This window comes from Lonchura striata, chromosome 11 (genome assembly GCF_050655825.1).
Source record: "Lonchura striata isolate lonStrDom1 chromosome 11, ASM5065582v1, whole genome shotgun sequence".
Taxonomy (NCBI): Eukaryota; Metazoa; Chordata; class Aves; order Passeriformes; family Estrildidae; genus Lonchura; species Lonchura striata.
The window spans coordinates 12,570,590-12,587,726 of NC_140713.1; the positions used below are offsets into that span (position 1 = coordinate 12,570,590).

General features: G+C 43.4%; 1 protein-coding gene across 14 annotated transcripts in view; it reads right to left on the reverse strand.

Moving 5' to 3' along the window:
* Window positions 1–2,784: 2,784 nt before the first annotated feature.
* ZNF423 (zinc finger protein 423) overlaps window positions 2,785–17,137 on the reverse strand; it is a 227,855-nt gene continuing 213,502 nt past the window's right edge. For all 14 annotated transcript variants that reach the window (XM_085589570.1, XM_021536121.4, XM_021536124.3 and 11 more), the window contains one exon: window positions 2,785–3,419. In XM_085589570.1, the coding sequence (XP_085445696.1) occupies window positions 3,390–3,419 (30 nt within the window). In that variant the 3' untranslated portion in view covers window positions 2,785–3,389. The remainder of the gene's footprint in view (window positions 3,420–17,137) is intronic.

Below are 17,137 nucleotides of genomic sequence, written 5' to 3' on the forward strand. Positions count from 1 at the left end.
CTAAGAAAGCAGTTATCAAGACAGCACCACCCCTTGCCATGTAACGATGACTGTTCATATGGGCCTGGTTATCTCAAAAATACCACAAAATAATCCAGTCGATTCATGGCAAGTATTCTGCACATTTGCCTATATTATCCTAGGAAATAAACATTTTTAACAAGTGGCATTGGTCCACTGGTGTTTAAATATTACCCAAACACTGTAAGAGCAGAAGAGGTCCACAGCTCATTTTTCCCAGACCTGAGGGCATGGTCCAGCCCCTTTCTCCAACCTTACTTGGGCTCATATGCCAAAAAGGATGAAGAAGATGGAGCAGGACCCAGCCCTCACTCGTGCTTTGGAGTCACTTACCTGTCACAGCACAAGCCACAGTTGAGACAGCCACAATACACAGAATAGCACCATACAAAGTCAGAAGGCTTTAAGCATACACCTATACAGAATAATACCAGTTCAGAAAGCTGCAAATGTCTGCCCTCCTTGCTCTTTAGCCCAGCCTTTTATACCCTCATGTTGATGCACTGCACCTGTGTGCCCTCTGCTCCCTTTGGTGGTTGGTCAGTGCCCCTGGGAACTCCATGGCTCCTCAACCCCAACGTGATTCACCTGTCCCGCACAGCTGTGCCCACTGGGGATGAGGCTCAGCCCAGCCCCACTCCCAATTACCACAAACTGTGTGCCTCTTAACTTTCAAAGGCTGGGAGGAAAACCAAACTATCCCTTTACTCTACCCCTGCCCATGACATGGTCAGGGTTCAGGACAGATGAAACATGAGCTTAAGCACTGCTTGGCACTGCTGGGCTGAGCAGGTTCCCAGCACCCTGACCCACGTCTACATTTCCACTAACATGGGGAATATATGCAGCTCCAAACAGGATCCCCACGTGGGGAGTTCCCCATCTCAGCACAGTGACTGTGCACCTACTTTTAACTAGTCAGCAGGGAGATGCTCAAAGGCATATGCTTCAGTACAGCACTACTAAGGCAGCTCCCCGAGCTGCATGGAAACATCAGTTCAACCCTTGGGATTTGCAATGCAGTACCTTTTCCTGAAGACAGAAACCTACATCTTTTTCATTTCTGAAGGCTTGCCCCGAAGTGATCCAGCGTCATTTCAAACCAGTGTCAGGCAAAGAGCCTCCTTTTTCAATATCTCCATTTTAAGAACCTGCTACCTTTCTTTTGGCACAGAGAAGATGGCACATGAGCTCTTTCTATGGCAGCTGCTGTACATTGCCAGCTTCTCTTGCAAAGGCACGTCTATGAGCCTATACTGCAAGACACTATTCCATTTCCCATCTTAAAGTAGTACAATTGAGTTAGGAACATGCTTCTATTATGAATAGGAATAATGAATTGGTGATTTCATTAACTAATTTTTCAGCCCGTAAACATCTGTTCTGTGGTTTAGAGAGAAGTAATCAGGTTGAAAGTTAACACTCTTTTCTAGAAACAGATAACTTCAGTGTGATTTTGATGAAGAAACAGTGAGCTAAGAATAATCTAGATGCAAACAGAACTGTCCTCTTTGGAATTAAGAAAAGCCATTCCTGGTTTTGTTGTATTAAGGTTCATAAATTTATCACAAGCCACATTGAGCCTTAACTCTGACTGTCCATATAATGCTATTTCAGCAGAATAAAAACCATCTATCATTTCTCTCAAATAGGACATTCTTCCTTTTTTACTTTTTGGGAAAGTTGTAGCTTTTCTTAGGTTAGGACTGCTCTGGTGCTTCCTGCTGTAAAGATGACCCTACTTCAGTCGTGCTGAAGTTGTGCTTCGATTGTAGCCTTCCCTTACTGCTCTGAAGGAACCGTGTTTGTGCAACAGGACTATCAACATCAGCAGGGATCTAAACTGTTGACAACATGGGCTGCAACATCAACAAGCTGTGCCACCCTTGCACTTGTAAAAAACCTCACTATATAAACTGATTTAGACATTGACTAGTTGTCAACGAAAACATATTCCCTACAAAATATCACTTATGTGCTCCAAGCCCAGACATGGCCCAATGACAACCAGTTGTGCCCTAGTCAGTGCAGCGATTTTGAAAGACTCTGACTGTGCATGTTCCCATGTCACAGTCTTGCAAAGCCTTGTACTTTGTGGGAATGGGTAACCACATCATTTCAGCTGTCACAACTGCTGAATATTTATGATGATTATGATTCATTCAAGCCAGAGACACCAGGAGAACTACATCTTTCTAACTTTCCAGAGGTGTCCATGGTCCTTAAAATGACTGTTTCCCTGACATCCTTACCATAAGTTCAAAAAGAGTAAAAGAAAGCCTGGAAATTGGCTCTGTTGGCACTTATACAGAGCTACAATAACCTGGGGGTCTGGTGTGGGTAAAATATGCAGCCTCCTACCATGGTCTGCAAGGCCTGATCCAGTATCTGTGTATTTGTATACAATGCAGAAAACTTTTTTTTTTAAATTGAAACACAGAGATATGGGAAAGGCAGCTATAGGTCTGGTACTTCTATTCTTGCTGAAAAAAATTAAAATATTACTGAGTATTATAAGCTAGCAATATGTTTTCATAGTACATGTTCTTATCTTACCTTAACCTACCATGGAGCCAGGGAGGTACATCCAGAAGCAAACAAACACAATACCAGACACAGAACCATGGCTTTTGCTTTCCCTCCTCCTGGGCTGCAGAGTGCTCTGCACCCTCAGGTGAGTGATCACTGAGATTCAGCCACCCCAGCAGCAGCAGCAGCAGCAATGCAGGGGCACTGACAGACAGACAAGCTCTGACACTAAGCTCATGTATTCCCTTTATTGAACTGTACTAGTTATTGCAATCAGATTAAGTCACATTTATAAAGCAGACCATCCAGTTGCACTGAAACCGATTATATTCATTACATAGTTTTAATCACTGTCCGGTGAACTGGCAAATCCAATCAAAGCATTAGTCTTTAATTAAAAAATTAAAAAGAAATATTCAGACAATAGCCAAGCAATCACATCACAACGCACAGTTACCTAAAATTGCAATTAAAAAGCAGTTAACAAAAAAGAAAAAAATCACACCTAATCTTTAACTATCAATATAATACAAGAAGCAACAAAGGGCAACAGCATCAAAGCAGATTTATCTAACACTATAAATTCAGTCAGAAGCAGAAGCTCTAAAGTACACTAGCTGAAGCAGGACAATAAAAAATACTGAGCATGGAATACTTTTAATCTCTTCCATTAATATTCATTTCCAGCTGCTTATAATAGCAGCGCCTCATGGCCAAATCATTAGAGTTTTACATCTGGGTTGCAAATGACACTTTGATTGGATGTAATGTTCAAATGGTCCTCCCCACTGTGCCACCGTCAAGTCTTCTGCAGAGAGGTGTCCTGTAGTGCCAGTGGCTCACTGTGCGTGCTGGCTCAATGTGTGGTTCTGGAAAGACGAAAAAAGGAGACATGCATGAGGGGCAGAATAATAGAAAGCATGCCCATACCCTCCCACTCAGTACCATTTATGCAGAGCTCAACATAAAAGCTTCTCAATTATTACAAAACAAAATGCAATAAAGAAAAAGTACTCATAAGTAACAGCTGCCAATATGACATATTTGCTTTGTTCTGACAGATCTGTTAATGCTGGCATGAACTTAGAAAAAAAATTGCTACAAGCCAAGTATAGTCATGAAGGTTCCTTTTTTTTTCCTCCTTTCAATATATATAAAGAAAATGGTAACTTCATGGGCAAAAAAAAAAAAAAAATGCCTTTAGGGATTCCCTTCACTGTAACAATTTAAAAAAAAATTAAAATCTGAATCGTGAAGGAACCCTTGCCATATTTTACTCTTTTATTGTCACTCATACTGGGTGCAAGTACTGGCAGCAAGAGACACCAGATTGTGACACACACTTCTCAGTCCAAGAAATACTTCGGCAATAACAGCTGAACCGCCAGCTCAGGCACCAGGGTAATATTCCCAGCAGAAAAAAGGCTGGACATTTAACCCAGAAGTTAAATCTCTTTAAAGAATATACTTTTCTCTACACATTTCTTTCAGCAGTTTAGAGTCTCTTTTGTTCCCTTTTTTCCTTTTGGTAGATTTGTAATAGCCTCAATGTCATCACAGTATCTCACATCAGAGGATGCTGACCTGTCTTGCCATTTTGTGTAGTTGCCAATAAATTGTGGAGCCAACCTTGGAAGCGTATTTTTAGAGCAGTACTGATTCACCTACATTTTGTGTTCTGACTTAAACCCCAGTCTTACACATAAGCTTAGCTTTATTTGTATGATTATCCAATTATTTGAGCAACTAGAGAAGTGGTTCATGGTGAGGTTTTCTTGAGCTGAGTCCCCAGCATCCCTAAATATAAAAATTCATTTGTGCTATTTCAAGCCTAAGCAATCTCCCTAGTCTCCATCTGCTTAATAACAGAGCTGGGCAAGTCCGCCAGCTTGAAGAATAAGTTTTTAAACACAAAATGAATTTTGAATCTAATTATTAATTTACAGTGACGAAGCTTTAAAATAAAGTAAGATATTTTAACTTTTCATAAATCATCTGCTCCTTCCACGCTATCCACAGCTACATCGTGATCAGGATAAAAGAGCAATCCCGCTTTATGCAGAGATGACATCTCCCCGATGGAAATCGCCGCCCGTGGAAGGGGCTGCGGGCGGTGCGGTCGGCGGCGGTGCCCGTTCGCGGCGCTGCCGGACGTCCCCGGCCGCTGCAGGACGTCCCCGGCCGCTGCAGGATGAACCCCGGCCGCTGCAGGACGGCCCCGGCCGCTGCAGGATGAACCCCGGCCGCTGCAGGATGAACCCCGGCCGCTGCAGGATGAACCCCGGCCGCTGCAGGACGTTCCCGGCCGCTGCAGGATGAACCCCGGCCGCTGCAGGACGTCCCCGGCCGCTGCAGGATGAACCCCGGCCGCTGCCGGACGAACCCCGGCCGCTGCAGGACGTCCCCGGCCGCTGCAGGACGTTCCCCGGCCGCTGCCCCAGCCCCAGAGCAGCGGTGCCAGAAGCGCTGCTGCGCTCCCGACCGCGGCCGGAGCTGCGGGCGCTGCCGGCCCTGCGCGCGGAGCCGGCCCGGGCGGAGCGGGCAGCGCACGGCCGCGGCCCTCGCGAACCAGATACCAGCTGGGGAAATCACAAAGTCACTGCTTCGGCATAGCACCGGCCCTCTCAGCACAGCCCTGCCTGTGACGCTGAATATGCACAATCACAAATCAGAAATTCGTGAATTGACAGTTGGAACCGCTTTGCTTTTAGACAATTTAACACCACCAAACACAAAATTCAATGGCTTTTTCCTTTGATATGCATGGAAATTTTCCTGGCCTTAAGAAGGAGCGACCTTTGCAGTAATGGATGTTATTCTCAAGCCTAACAATGACTTTATGGAGGAGGATGGATGGAGCCCTGCACACACAATAGCAGCACTGACAAGAAGCTTGCCCACTAAACCTAGCTGGGGAAGCATGAAAATGTGAAATACACAGGCTCCTCTGTGCTCACACACTCCTCAGTATTTTAACAATGGCCATTCCTTGTGCACTTCATTACAGTTCTATTTTTAGGTCATCCTGAATATCAATAAAAAACCCAAAAGGTTTACCATCTTCAAATTGAAAGAAGGGCTATTCGTGGTAGACAAATCCATACTTAGTTAGGCAGTGTCATTTAAAAGATAATGCACAATCAGCACTGGATGCATGACGCACAGCCTACAGTCAGGGAACATGATTTCAAACTTGTGTGGCTGCTGCATTGATTACACCAGGCAGGTCAATAAAGGAATGGTATGTGGCTCTAAATCTGATAATGAAGCTTTTATTGTGAGCCCTCCCTCCTCAAACATCACCTAATAACATGCTCTGAACATTCCCAAAACAAGAAATACACTGGGTTTGGGATCAGAATTTGTCAAAGGGACTAAAATATTTTTTATTGTACTCAAATACTGCAGTAATTTAGAGCTGAGTCAGGCAGAAGCTGAGAAATCAGCTATGCCATAGGGCTAGGAGTTAAAAAATTGTATTTTTTCATATGCAAATCTTGATTTTGTCTTAGTATCTTGGGAATGTACCATTTATTCCCCGTGCATGCATTATTGACAATCAATATACTGGCTAGTGCCTGGACCATGCAGTAAAGAGACAGAGCCATGTTTTACACAGGTCCTGACAAACAGGTCTGTGATGCCTATGGATGTGAGAGCCTGTGTGCTCTGCATCCTTTCCCTGCCTTTCTGAGGTCCTGCTCAAGCCATGGGCACAAATGCCAAGTCCTGAACACCCAGTGCCAGTGAACACTGGGTGAAGGCTAAATTACCACCACTGTGTGTGTTTGAAAGCCCCATGAAAACATCTTTATATCCTCTGCCACCCATATAGGTTTCTCACATACTAAAATGTATTTCAAAACACGCCTTCCAAAAAATAGTCTGGCAACTTGTCTCCTACTACTAGCAATTGTAATTTCTTATCTTCTTGCTTCTACTCCCTGTGCCCTGTGCATCTGCAGCTCATTGGAATTTCGCTCTGCATATGTCAGAAAGCATTTCACCCATTCAGGGCTTATGTCTCTTACACGTGTGTTTTCTATATTTGACTCATGGTTTTTCAAATACCTTTATTTGGCACTCTTTTGTGTGCCCAGACACCGAAAATTCCCTTGGCTGACCAGACTTTTGAAGCAATTGAAAATCAAGTATTAAGAATACCCTGTGCCTTAGTAGGAACAGTTTTGAGCCCAATAGAGCCACTGGGCTGTTCCAGGCAGCAGAAGGAAATCATAAAGACCAGAAGGAAGTGTTTTGAAATTTGATACTACAGGAGTGCTGCTACCTAAGCAGCCTAAGGAAACTTCACCCACCTTTCCAGTAGGAGGGTGGGCTGGCTGAAAACAGCTTGGGTGTGATTTTTCAACTCCAGAAATTATAGTTAGAAAAAAAAAAAAAATTAATGGTGGTTTCCAGAGGAAAATAGAGCACTCACAAAAATGCAGGCCCTCCAGGAGCACTCCTGTGTGTGTGCACATGCCTACCAGCTCCAAGGCCATCCATACACGTGCCCGTCTGGGGCCAGCAGGAGGCACGACATCATTTGGAAGCTGAACAGGAAAAATGGTTCTTCCCAGCTCCTGTTAGACCCCCTGGTTTACACACAGCTCACAGCTGATACCCCACTGAATACATCATTCTGAGACATTATTGCAGCTGGAAAACTCTACAGCAGCACTAAGTCACCTGTCAAGATCAAGTAAGTCACAGCTTATTTATAGGATAAGGTTGGAAAATCTCTTCTTTTCTTAATAATCATACAAAATTGATAGCAATGCCATTAGCTATGTCAGTGGGAAAAATGCAACTTCCCCAAGTCATGAGGCTGTTGCAGTGTTTAAGTGGAATTTTCTAATGGCTGCACAATCCCCAGGTGAACCATTTATGGAAGTGTCTGTGATCAAGGAACTGGGTGATGGGTTTTGCAGGAAATAAAAAGATTTCAAAGAATGGTTAATTATTGTCCATGTAGATATTGATTGCTCTCCAGATCTTCCCTGGAGACACCCCCTGCCTGCCCTCTGGATGCAGATCAAGCCATTTCTGCAGGACATCCACAATGAATATTCCTCTGTTTTCTTACATGCATGATTATGAAAACACTGGCATGACAATCTCCATTTTCAGAGCTCTTTATCAAGAAGGAAAGCATCAGGCTTGAAAGATGATTACTTACAACAGTTCAAAGAACTCTTACAAGCTATATAAAGATCGAGAGAAAAAACACACACAAAAAGCAGCACATGATGGAGCGAAGCTCCAAGCCAGGCAGTCAAGCTGGGAGTCTCCCACACTGCAATGACACTCACTGCCAACAAGTCACAGGTGTACTACACAGGAGCAGGTGAAAAAAATAAAATGCAACTGTGAGGAGTGTGATAATGGTTTGGGGCCATAACACATCCAGTCTACAGTGCCATTGTGCATCTGTTATGGATTTAGACATTTTCTATCAGCCACTTAGAAATACACTGTCTATGTGCATGAGCACATACCCCTAAAACTGTATGTTATACAAAGGTTAAGAAATGGCCTAACAAGGCTGGTGATGCCCCCACCCTCAGGTGAAATTCGTAAGTCTTTTACAGTGTTACACAGAGACTGGGACTCTGATGAAAGGCTACAAAGCCTCTCTCCCCTTCCAAAGGCTACTGAAATGAACAGAAACCAGTCCTCAAATAATTTCAATAAGAATTATGGAGATAATAGATTCATGTGACAATTAGCCAACATGAAAATTAACTGCTAATTAGCCATTGGGTGACCTATTAATCTCAATATTTTTTCTCAGGGTGTGGGGGGTCCTCCAGACCCAGGTAAGAGCCCAGGTAGTTTCTTTCTGCCTCTCCCCACCTCTGTTCAGGTTTCCATCACCCCTTCAGGCACTGTCTGATTCTAAGCCCAGAGATGGGGGTCATGGCTGGGGAGCACTGGGACTGTGTCTCCTCCTCCCCATTCTCTCTCCCTTTCCCTTTACAGAGCAGGCTGGGAAACAAGAGAAGTGATGCCTCCACTGACTGCCAAAATGCACAGCTTGCCAGACAAAAACTAAACCTCAGATTCAGCCACTGACTTGAAGCAAAGGTTTGTCTCACATTTGAACATATATATAAAAAAAAGACAAAACAAAACCTCCAAATTGCTACAAACAGAAGCTAAAGTGTCTAAATATTTATGAAATACCATCTGCAGCAATCTTTTTTCAATGTCTTGCATATTTTGAATTCAAACTGGTCCAAAAATAAATCTCTCAGCTGTTATTACTCATTACATATCCATAAACACACACATGTATGTGCACAGGTACTATTTCCCTTTAACAGCAATCCATAAAGATAAATGTCTTTATGCCTTGACTTTATAAAGGGATTACTTTAGGCAGAGGACACAAGATGACCCTTACTTTAGCCACTGGAGATTATACTCTCTACAGAAAGCTGTGAGCCTTAAATTGGTGCTGCTCTAATCCTAAACTGGAGAGGCATTCAAGGGATGCCATGACCCATAAGAGCAAGAGGAAAAAATAAATTAAAAAAAAAAAGACACACTGGAGGAGGATGGTGGGAAAACAAAGATAAAGTGGAAAAGAAAGGAGATCAAGCTTGCTTTACAGGGTGAAACTGTTTATTTTTAATTTTAATTTCTGGTTTCTACTTTCCCTTTGCTATCAGACTCTAAAGAAAAATCACCTTTGCACCCCCTTGCAGTTTGTATGTGCTTATTTTTAGAACTGTTTGACAATTATCCAAGGGTCTAAGACTAACAGATGGCCTGTCTTAAAGCCTCATATGTTCACTAGTTTGCACTTCTGACAAACAGTAAATGTACTCAAGAGTGTGCCATAAACAGGGCTGAATGAATACTCAGAACACAATTTAGTTAATACACTTCATTAAAACTGATAGTGGTAACCAATGTTTCCCATAAAACCAGGTGTTAATTGCCCTTCCAGTTGTTTCAGGTAACTTATGCAGTGACATTTATATGTTTAGATCATAGTTTTTCAGGCAGCACAGTATTACTTCTTTCCTTTCCCTTGGTATTTCACCCACTACATAAAATGCTGCTAACGAGTGAACTCCAAGTTATCATGGTATGCAATAAAAAAAAAAAATTGTCAGGCAAGACAGGCTCACATGTCCCTTCTTTATTTGAAGAGTCCCTCGAAATGGAGGTAGAGGCAAACGAAAGGTGGCACATCCTTTGTGAAAGGCAATGGCTGCCTGTGTTACGGCTTCCTTCATCTCTGAGCATCTGATAACTTGCCATTCGTCAGTCAGTCCCTGTGTCAGCACACTTTGAGATGGCACTTCAACAAATGCAGGTAGAAAGCTGTCCTTTACAAGTTATTGAAACAGGAAAAAAAAAAAATCATTTTGAGTGTCTAAGAAAATATGCCTGGAGGTTTGTTGTCGACTGAACAGCGAAGTTGCCCGTTTCCAATGGAAATAGCTGCTTCTGAGTTACTCTGATGCTTGCACGTGATTACTCCAGGGGTGAATGCACCTTTCAGTGGTTTGGGACACAGAAACACTCATCTGTGCCAGGGCTGAGCTGCCCCGGGGCTCCTGTGCCCCGGGGAGGAGAGCAGCCTCCCTCAGCCCCCCAGGAACCCGCCCGGCTCCTCCGGCCACCGGGACCCGGCACTGCATCTGCCGTCCAAGGGAAGGTTCGGAATTCCTGGCATTTACAGCGGGGGAAAGCCGCTCCACCCGGGGCTGCCCCAGTGCTCTTTTCCGCAGCAGCTCTTGTTCCGCGGGGTGCGCAGCCCGGCCGAGCCCCGCGTCCCCGCCCGGCCCCTTTGTTCTGCAGCGCCCAGCGCCGCGCCGCCTCGGCTCCAGCGCCTTCCACACTGCTGCTGCCCACCGGAATCGATTCCTCCCTTTTGATGGGCGCTTCTGAGTTATTCTGGTTTGAAAAAATCACCTTTCTGCACGAATACCTTTCTTGGAGTTATTTTTCCCAGCGACAGCTTTTTCTCATACTCACTAAGAATTATTAGATGATTCATGAATTTAATTTGTCTTCTAATTCAGGTTGTTTAGTCCTAATCAGACTGTGAAAACTCACCTAACATGCTTTCCCTTTCCACTTGAGACTAATAATTTTGTATAACAGTCTTCTAGATCTGCCATCTCTACTCTTCTCTAAAACTGAGAACAAGCCTAGTTGAGCCTATTACAAGTGAACTCCAAGCACAACCTAAGCTTGGCATAGCCTCTTGTATTCTATTAAATGCCTCACCGAAAAGTTTATACACTTATTCCAAAAACACGGGGTAAAATGCTGAAGTACAAAAGCAAACAGAAGCCTTTGGGAAAATCTCCTTACCACAGCACTTTGGAAATAAAAAACACAGAGGAATATATTATTAAGAGATAACCAAAGTCTTCTGTTAGAGAAACTAGCTGTAAACACACCGTGATTCACTGAGGCACCCAATGAAAACAAGGAGCTAATAATACCTGTCCTGAGGGACCACATGCTCCTGAGAATTTCACTCAGAAATGCAAATTTATCAGCGTCCTTGTAGTCTCCAGCATACCATGCACAAGATTAAAAATAAGAAGGGAAGAACCTTACACTTCCTAAATAAAGTAAGAGGGACAAATTACTGTTGTCAGAAGTGCATGAAGCCATAAAATACCTTCACTCCTTCCTTAGCTCCACTGTTACTTTCTGACTGGATTCTAGAGCCATTTCTGATGCCAAGAGCAGAAAATGGCTTGCAGGATCCAGCACAGTGCTCTGCTGCCAGTGGTGCTGTTTTAGCCGGGGTTTGTTCAGTCTGTGTTTTCCTGGGAAGCTGGTCCCACAGTCACTCGGGGTCACGGCCACCCCTGCTCCTTCATGACATGTCACAAACCCAGCATGCAGCAGCAAGAATGCCCTGTGCCCAGCTTTGGAGTGACCCTCCAAAGCTGTTCTCGAGAATGCAAACACCCACCTCCAGTCTGTTTTCAAACCTAAGCTAGAGTAATCAGAGAAAGCATCTCCTGCCCACAGGGACATTCCTTTTTACACCAAAAACCCCAATGCACACCCCAGTGCTGACCTGTTTCCAATCTACTTATAGGTCCTACTCAGGGAAGCAACGTTTCAAAATAATTTTCAAGAGGTAAACCATTTTCCAGGAATCTTTCTTAGGTTTTCCTCTCAAAAGCATGAAATTGATAATTTTTTAGAAACCAATCCAAATCTTATCTCATTAATCCCTCCTTGATCTAAGGTAAATCATATCGCATGAGCCAGTTAATTGTTCACTCCTGTGAGGACTGGAATCATCATTGTGGAACACTGTGTGACTCCTCTAAACACCAAATGATTTCCTGATTGGTTCTTTATTATAGGACCAGGATGGCGTCTTTTCAAAAAAATCCTTAGAGCCAGAGTGAAACACTTTACATAGAAGTTAGAATGCATAGGGCAAAGCTTCACTGAGGGACTGTTTCCATGGGAATAGAAATCAACAAAAGCCAGGAAACTGAGAGTTGAGCCTAAAATTTGCTCTGCTGTTCTCTGGTATGGCAAGGGTCACTGAACACCATCTGATTACTTTTTGTAGTTTTTTTCCTCAGCAGCAGCTAGGTATTCCTGGTATTGAGGACAGGTATATAACAGGTTTTGTCTTAACAGTGAATTTTATAGCAAATTAACAGGGGCAGGTCTCACATTCATAATTTAAGCAACATCCTCCACTAAATGATGGGAGCTGCAGCTGAACCAAGTTCCTTGGGGTAAATAAGCAAGTGTGGACAGTCAGACTTGACACAAGCAGCAGCTGCCTGCAGCGGGACCACAGCCCTTCAATCACTAATTCCTTTAAGAAGCAGCAACTAGAGTAAAATTCCCTCTAATGGAACACTGATCTGACAAATTGCATTGCCTTGTGTTATGGATACACTTTTCTTAGGGGCAGATAAATATTCCTGTCACGTGGCACCCGCACACCGCTCGTGCTGACAAAACGGTTGGTCGGCGACCTGTTGCCTTGGACATAATGGTTGTTATTGCTGGTTTCTAATTTCAAAAGGGGAATAAAAATCCTCCAATGCAAGTAGCTCTGCTATAAAATAGCAAGGCCATAGTTACAGAAGTGCTTTACATGCTGCCCCATTAGTGTAGATGCCACCAGCAGAGCAGAAATCTGCAGACAGGGCTGTGCTTAGCCCACTACCCACTGCCACAAGGAATTAACCCTGGAGGAGCTAGGAGTGTGAAAGAGCCATGCCCAATTTGTTCTTGTAAGTAAAAGAGGGGTCAAAATATCACCAATATGAGCCATTTCCTCCAAGACATCACAGGACAAAACAGCATGGCAACACTGCTATGGCATGTGTGCAAAACAACTGGGTTGAATGGGATTTTCCAGTCACTGCTACTCCATTACAACAGTGTCACTAGTCTCAGGAAAATCTGCCTTTTAAACAGCAAGATGCCACATCTTAAACAATTCTGATTTCATGCAAAGACTAAGAGCATGTGCCGGCCCCAAAGGAGGACACATTTTTCAGAAGTAAATTTGTTCTAAACAACCTCACTGCTCCTTTTGGAGACACAATAATGTAACACACTGATGACAGATACGCCATACACAGCCAAACCTCAATGCCCATTGCAATTTATTCAGGTTTAACTGTGCAGCAGAAACAAATGAGGAGGCTGGGTGGTCAGGCAGGAGCTCTCCTCCAGGGCTGGCACAGTGTGGGCACTGCTGTGGCCATTCCTGCTTGGTGCAAAGCAAAGGCAATGGGGTTCTGGGACAGGCTGTGCATGGAGGTGACCTCTGGGTGTCCGTAGTGCGGGCCCACGATGTGGCACAGAAGACACACAACACACTCCACAGTGCATCAGCTCAAGCACAGCTGAGTGATAAGCTCAGGACTGCTGCTGCCAAATCTGGTCTGGCTCATGCAGAGTTGGGGTGACAGAGCCTCTCTGAAGCCAAGCTGACCCTGCACAGAGCCATGAGCTGTCTCTACACTGATCCCATCAGCATGTATCATCTCACTCTATCATCTAGATTTTTCCAACAAAGCCCCATCACCTCACTGAGGTTAGACAGTTTGGTGTCTCATAAGTTATTCCATTAACATGAAGTATGAAGGGAACATTAACAATCTCTCCACTGGTGGTTACTGCCCAGGTCAGGTCAATGCACATGTGCACACAACCCTGCACCAAACACTCCCATCCCCTTCTCATTTTACATAAGCAGAACAGGCACAACATGAAAAGAAACTGTATTCTGAACTGCTTTTCCTTTCTCCTCTGGTCAAAGGGAGCTTTAAAACTACTCTCAAAATGCCATATTAAAGCAAGGTATAATTAGGCAAAAACCAGTATGTGATTGAATGTACTTCTCTGGAAGGAACAACAGAAGGAGCAAACAGCAAGGCTGTTCCAGGCTTATTTTCAGATCCCTGAGATGGGCTGGTTTGAGAATACTGACAGCCTTCCTGACAGGAGCATGGAGGTGCAGGCAGTGACAACCTTATACACACAGCCCAGTGGAGAAAAACATGTAGATCACTGACTTTCTAACAATTCCTTATCCTTTTGCTGTTCTCAGACCTAATTTTTTTTCTGGCCACTCATCATGCTTGTTCCATGCATCTGACCTCACATAAAAATGAGAACAGGTAGAGCAGGGAGGAATTAACAAGAATCTCTCTTATGATCTTTAAAATGCCCCTGGGAAAACTGGCCCTTGGGATGGGGTCACAGGGCAGGACCCCTATGCTCAGCTCTCTCCAGCAGCCAGGGCTGCTGCTCCTGCTGCCTTTCACTGCCTGAGGAGATAAACCCTAGGATTACACCTTAAATCTCTTACTCTGGAAATCAGGGCTACACACAAGGGCTTTTAAATTTCTTCATGAAATTATTTTACAAATTATTTTTAAGCAGTAAAAGTGATGGGGCCTCCACCAGCACCACAGCAGTAGGCAACAGCAGTACAGTATCACTCCAGGATTTCCTGCCTGGAGTCTAGGCTTCACATCTGAAATACAGCACACACACACAACATTTGTATGACAGAGAAAACACAAGACGCTTGCCACACATTTATTATCTTCCTGGGGAAATGATATAGAGGACAAAAGAGACTATATTTACTCCCTCCCCAGCTGCTTTTACAATCTAATAATTTATTTCTCCTAGACATAAATTTCAGATTTAAACGAAATCCCTGAAACCTAAAGATGCCACATGGTAGAGGCTAGGGCAGTATTTCTTTCTATTTTGGAGATGAAGTGCTTAATGCATTGCTCAGTTAACCAGAAGCCTTAAAATTTAGGGGGGCAGGCCTGGAAAGAGACAAGCAATTAGACTGTGACAGACCCTAGATGCAAATACAGGTGACTGTGATTACTACCTTCATACACAGAGTTAAAAATATCTGGTTATTGAAAATTATTTTCTCAATCCACAGGGGTTTATCTAGGTTTAGGCCAAGATGTGTATTTTTTCTGCAGCAGCTGTACTGGGGATTCTTTTACAACATTTTCCTTACACAGAAGCTGTGTATCATTCACATTTCTGAAAGCTGAGACAATTTCTATGATGTAAGAAATCTTTGCAATTAGAAACAAACATAGCTTTTTTTTCCAAAAGATAAAATGAATCTCCAAACCCTTCAACTAAGGCAGCAACTAAGATAGCAGTACTCTTAGGGCAAATGTAAAATTCCAGGGTATAAATTCATGTTAACTGTTACAAATATATCCATCTGTTCACAGACTAACTAGTGACTGAAACTGATGAGTCCATTGAAATGTAATTTTTGAATCCACTAGCGTCTGTTCTCTTCTAGTAATAAAGTAAATGCTTTTCAATAACTCTGCTGCTTTTCAATGCCAATTTCCATTTAAGTATGCTCAGGTTCTCTCTAAAAAAACCCCTAAAATTAAAATAGCAAATGCCTTTTCTTTCCAAAGGTCAAACTTGGCTTTTAAAGAACACGCAACATTTCAGCAAGGCAGAGAGGACAAAACTCCAATCAGATAAATGGGCTGTGTAATGATTGAGAACCACGGCTGCCTCAGGTTTCTGAATGGGCTGTAGCATAGAATTTGGCACAGACTGATGTTGAAGCTTATATCTCTTTTACTGCAGACAAGAAATTCACTGAAATATATAAATAATGAATGTGGCTGGGGATCTCTACTGGTACTATTGCTAGTTCTGCAAGATGCAGGAGCAGAAACATACACTGCTCCATGTTTTTGTTATTAGGGAATCCTTGTTCTCCAACAATAAACACAGAATATTTTATCTGAAATGGCTTCTGCAGCACATCCAATATAAGTTTCAGCTCTCTAGAAGTGCCAGCAAATTGCAGAAAGATAAGTTACAAAGACGTACCTAATTTGCTGTGATGAATTGTGTGCATGCTTCAGTGATCAAAACTGCAGCTGAGACCTATTATATTTAATGATCTAGACATTTCTTGTGAAAACACTCAGGCATATACTGTTATGTCTGGACAAGCATCCCCATTTCGGTCTTTGCAAGCAAAGGAAGAGACTGAACTTTTAAAAGGCTGCTGTACAGTACCCTCCATGAGCTCTTTAAAATTGAGGCTGATCAAGATCCACTATTTTCTTTAAATATGCTTATACTCTGCCCTTTCCAATGAAGCATCCCTCTTCCTTTGAAAAACAGTCGGTTCCTCTGGATGCTAGCGACACTTACAGGAGGCAACGGAGCCAGTCTCTGCTCAGACCCCAAACCATGCTCCACAGCAGCTACTACAACAGGGGAAAATCAAAGGAGATGGATCAGACATCTCTTCCCACCAGCAAAGAAAATCTCTGACAAGACATTTCAGAGAGAAAACAAAAGGGAAAAAAAATTATTTGTCTACGTGTTACACAAGCGTTCTGTTTCTGTTTTAAGGCCCCTGTCCTGCTCACAAAGGCATGTGCTCCCCAGCCCGGCAGGGCCACGCAGGGCTGGCCGGTTGTGCTCTCCCTGAGGACACTGCTCCTGCCCAGCCAGCTGTGCCATGGCCACGCTCACAGCCCCACAGCTTATGGCCCCTGTGCTCCACCTCTACACAGAGCAGCAGCAAACAGGGCTTCCTACCACCCTCCTGTGGGGACAGGGATGTCACCTTGTGAACACATGAAGGACTTTGGAATAAAAGGTCTGAGGTTTCCAGGGCTTTATGTCTGGCTCCTCCAAAATTGTGCATGGAACAGGGTATATTATTCAACCTTGCCTTTCCAAATTTGCAAAACAGAAAAAAACAAAACAAAACAAAACAAACACCAAAAAAAAAAAAAAAAAAAAAACACGCCCTCAGAAAATGTGCTGGTAAACTTAATTCATTCATGGTTATAAGAATCTCAGAGATCTGCAGAGAAAATCCACAGAATTTTCTTGCTATACAGATCCAAGAGCTCATGGTCAGTCTGAACCTCTTTCTATCATTCATTATTCAACAAAACACAGCAAAACATAAACACGTGCTTTCGACTCTAGAATTAAGAATTTCAAAGTGCTGAAATTTTCATTCACCTGAGGAGCTGCTAAATACTATCACAGTGGTAATTTGTGATAAGTGTGGTAAAGAATGAAG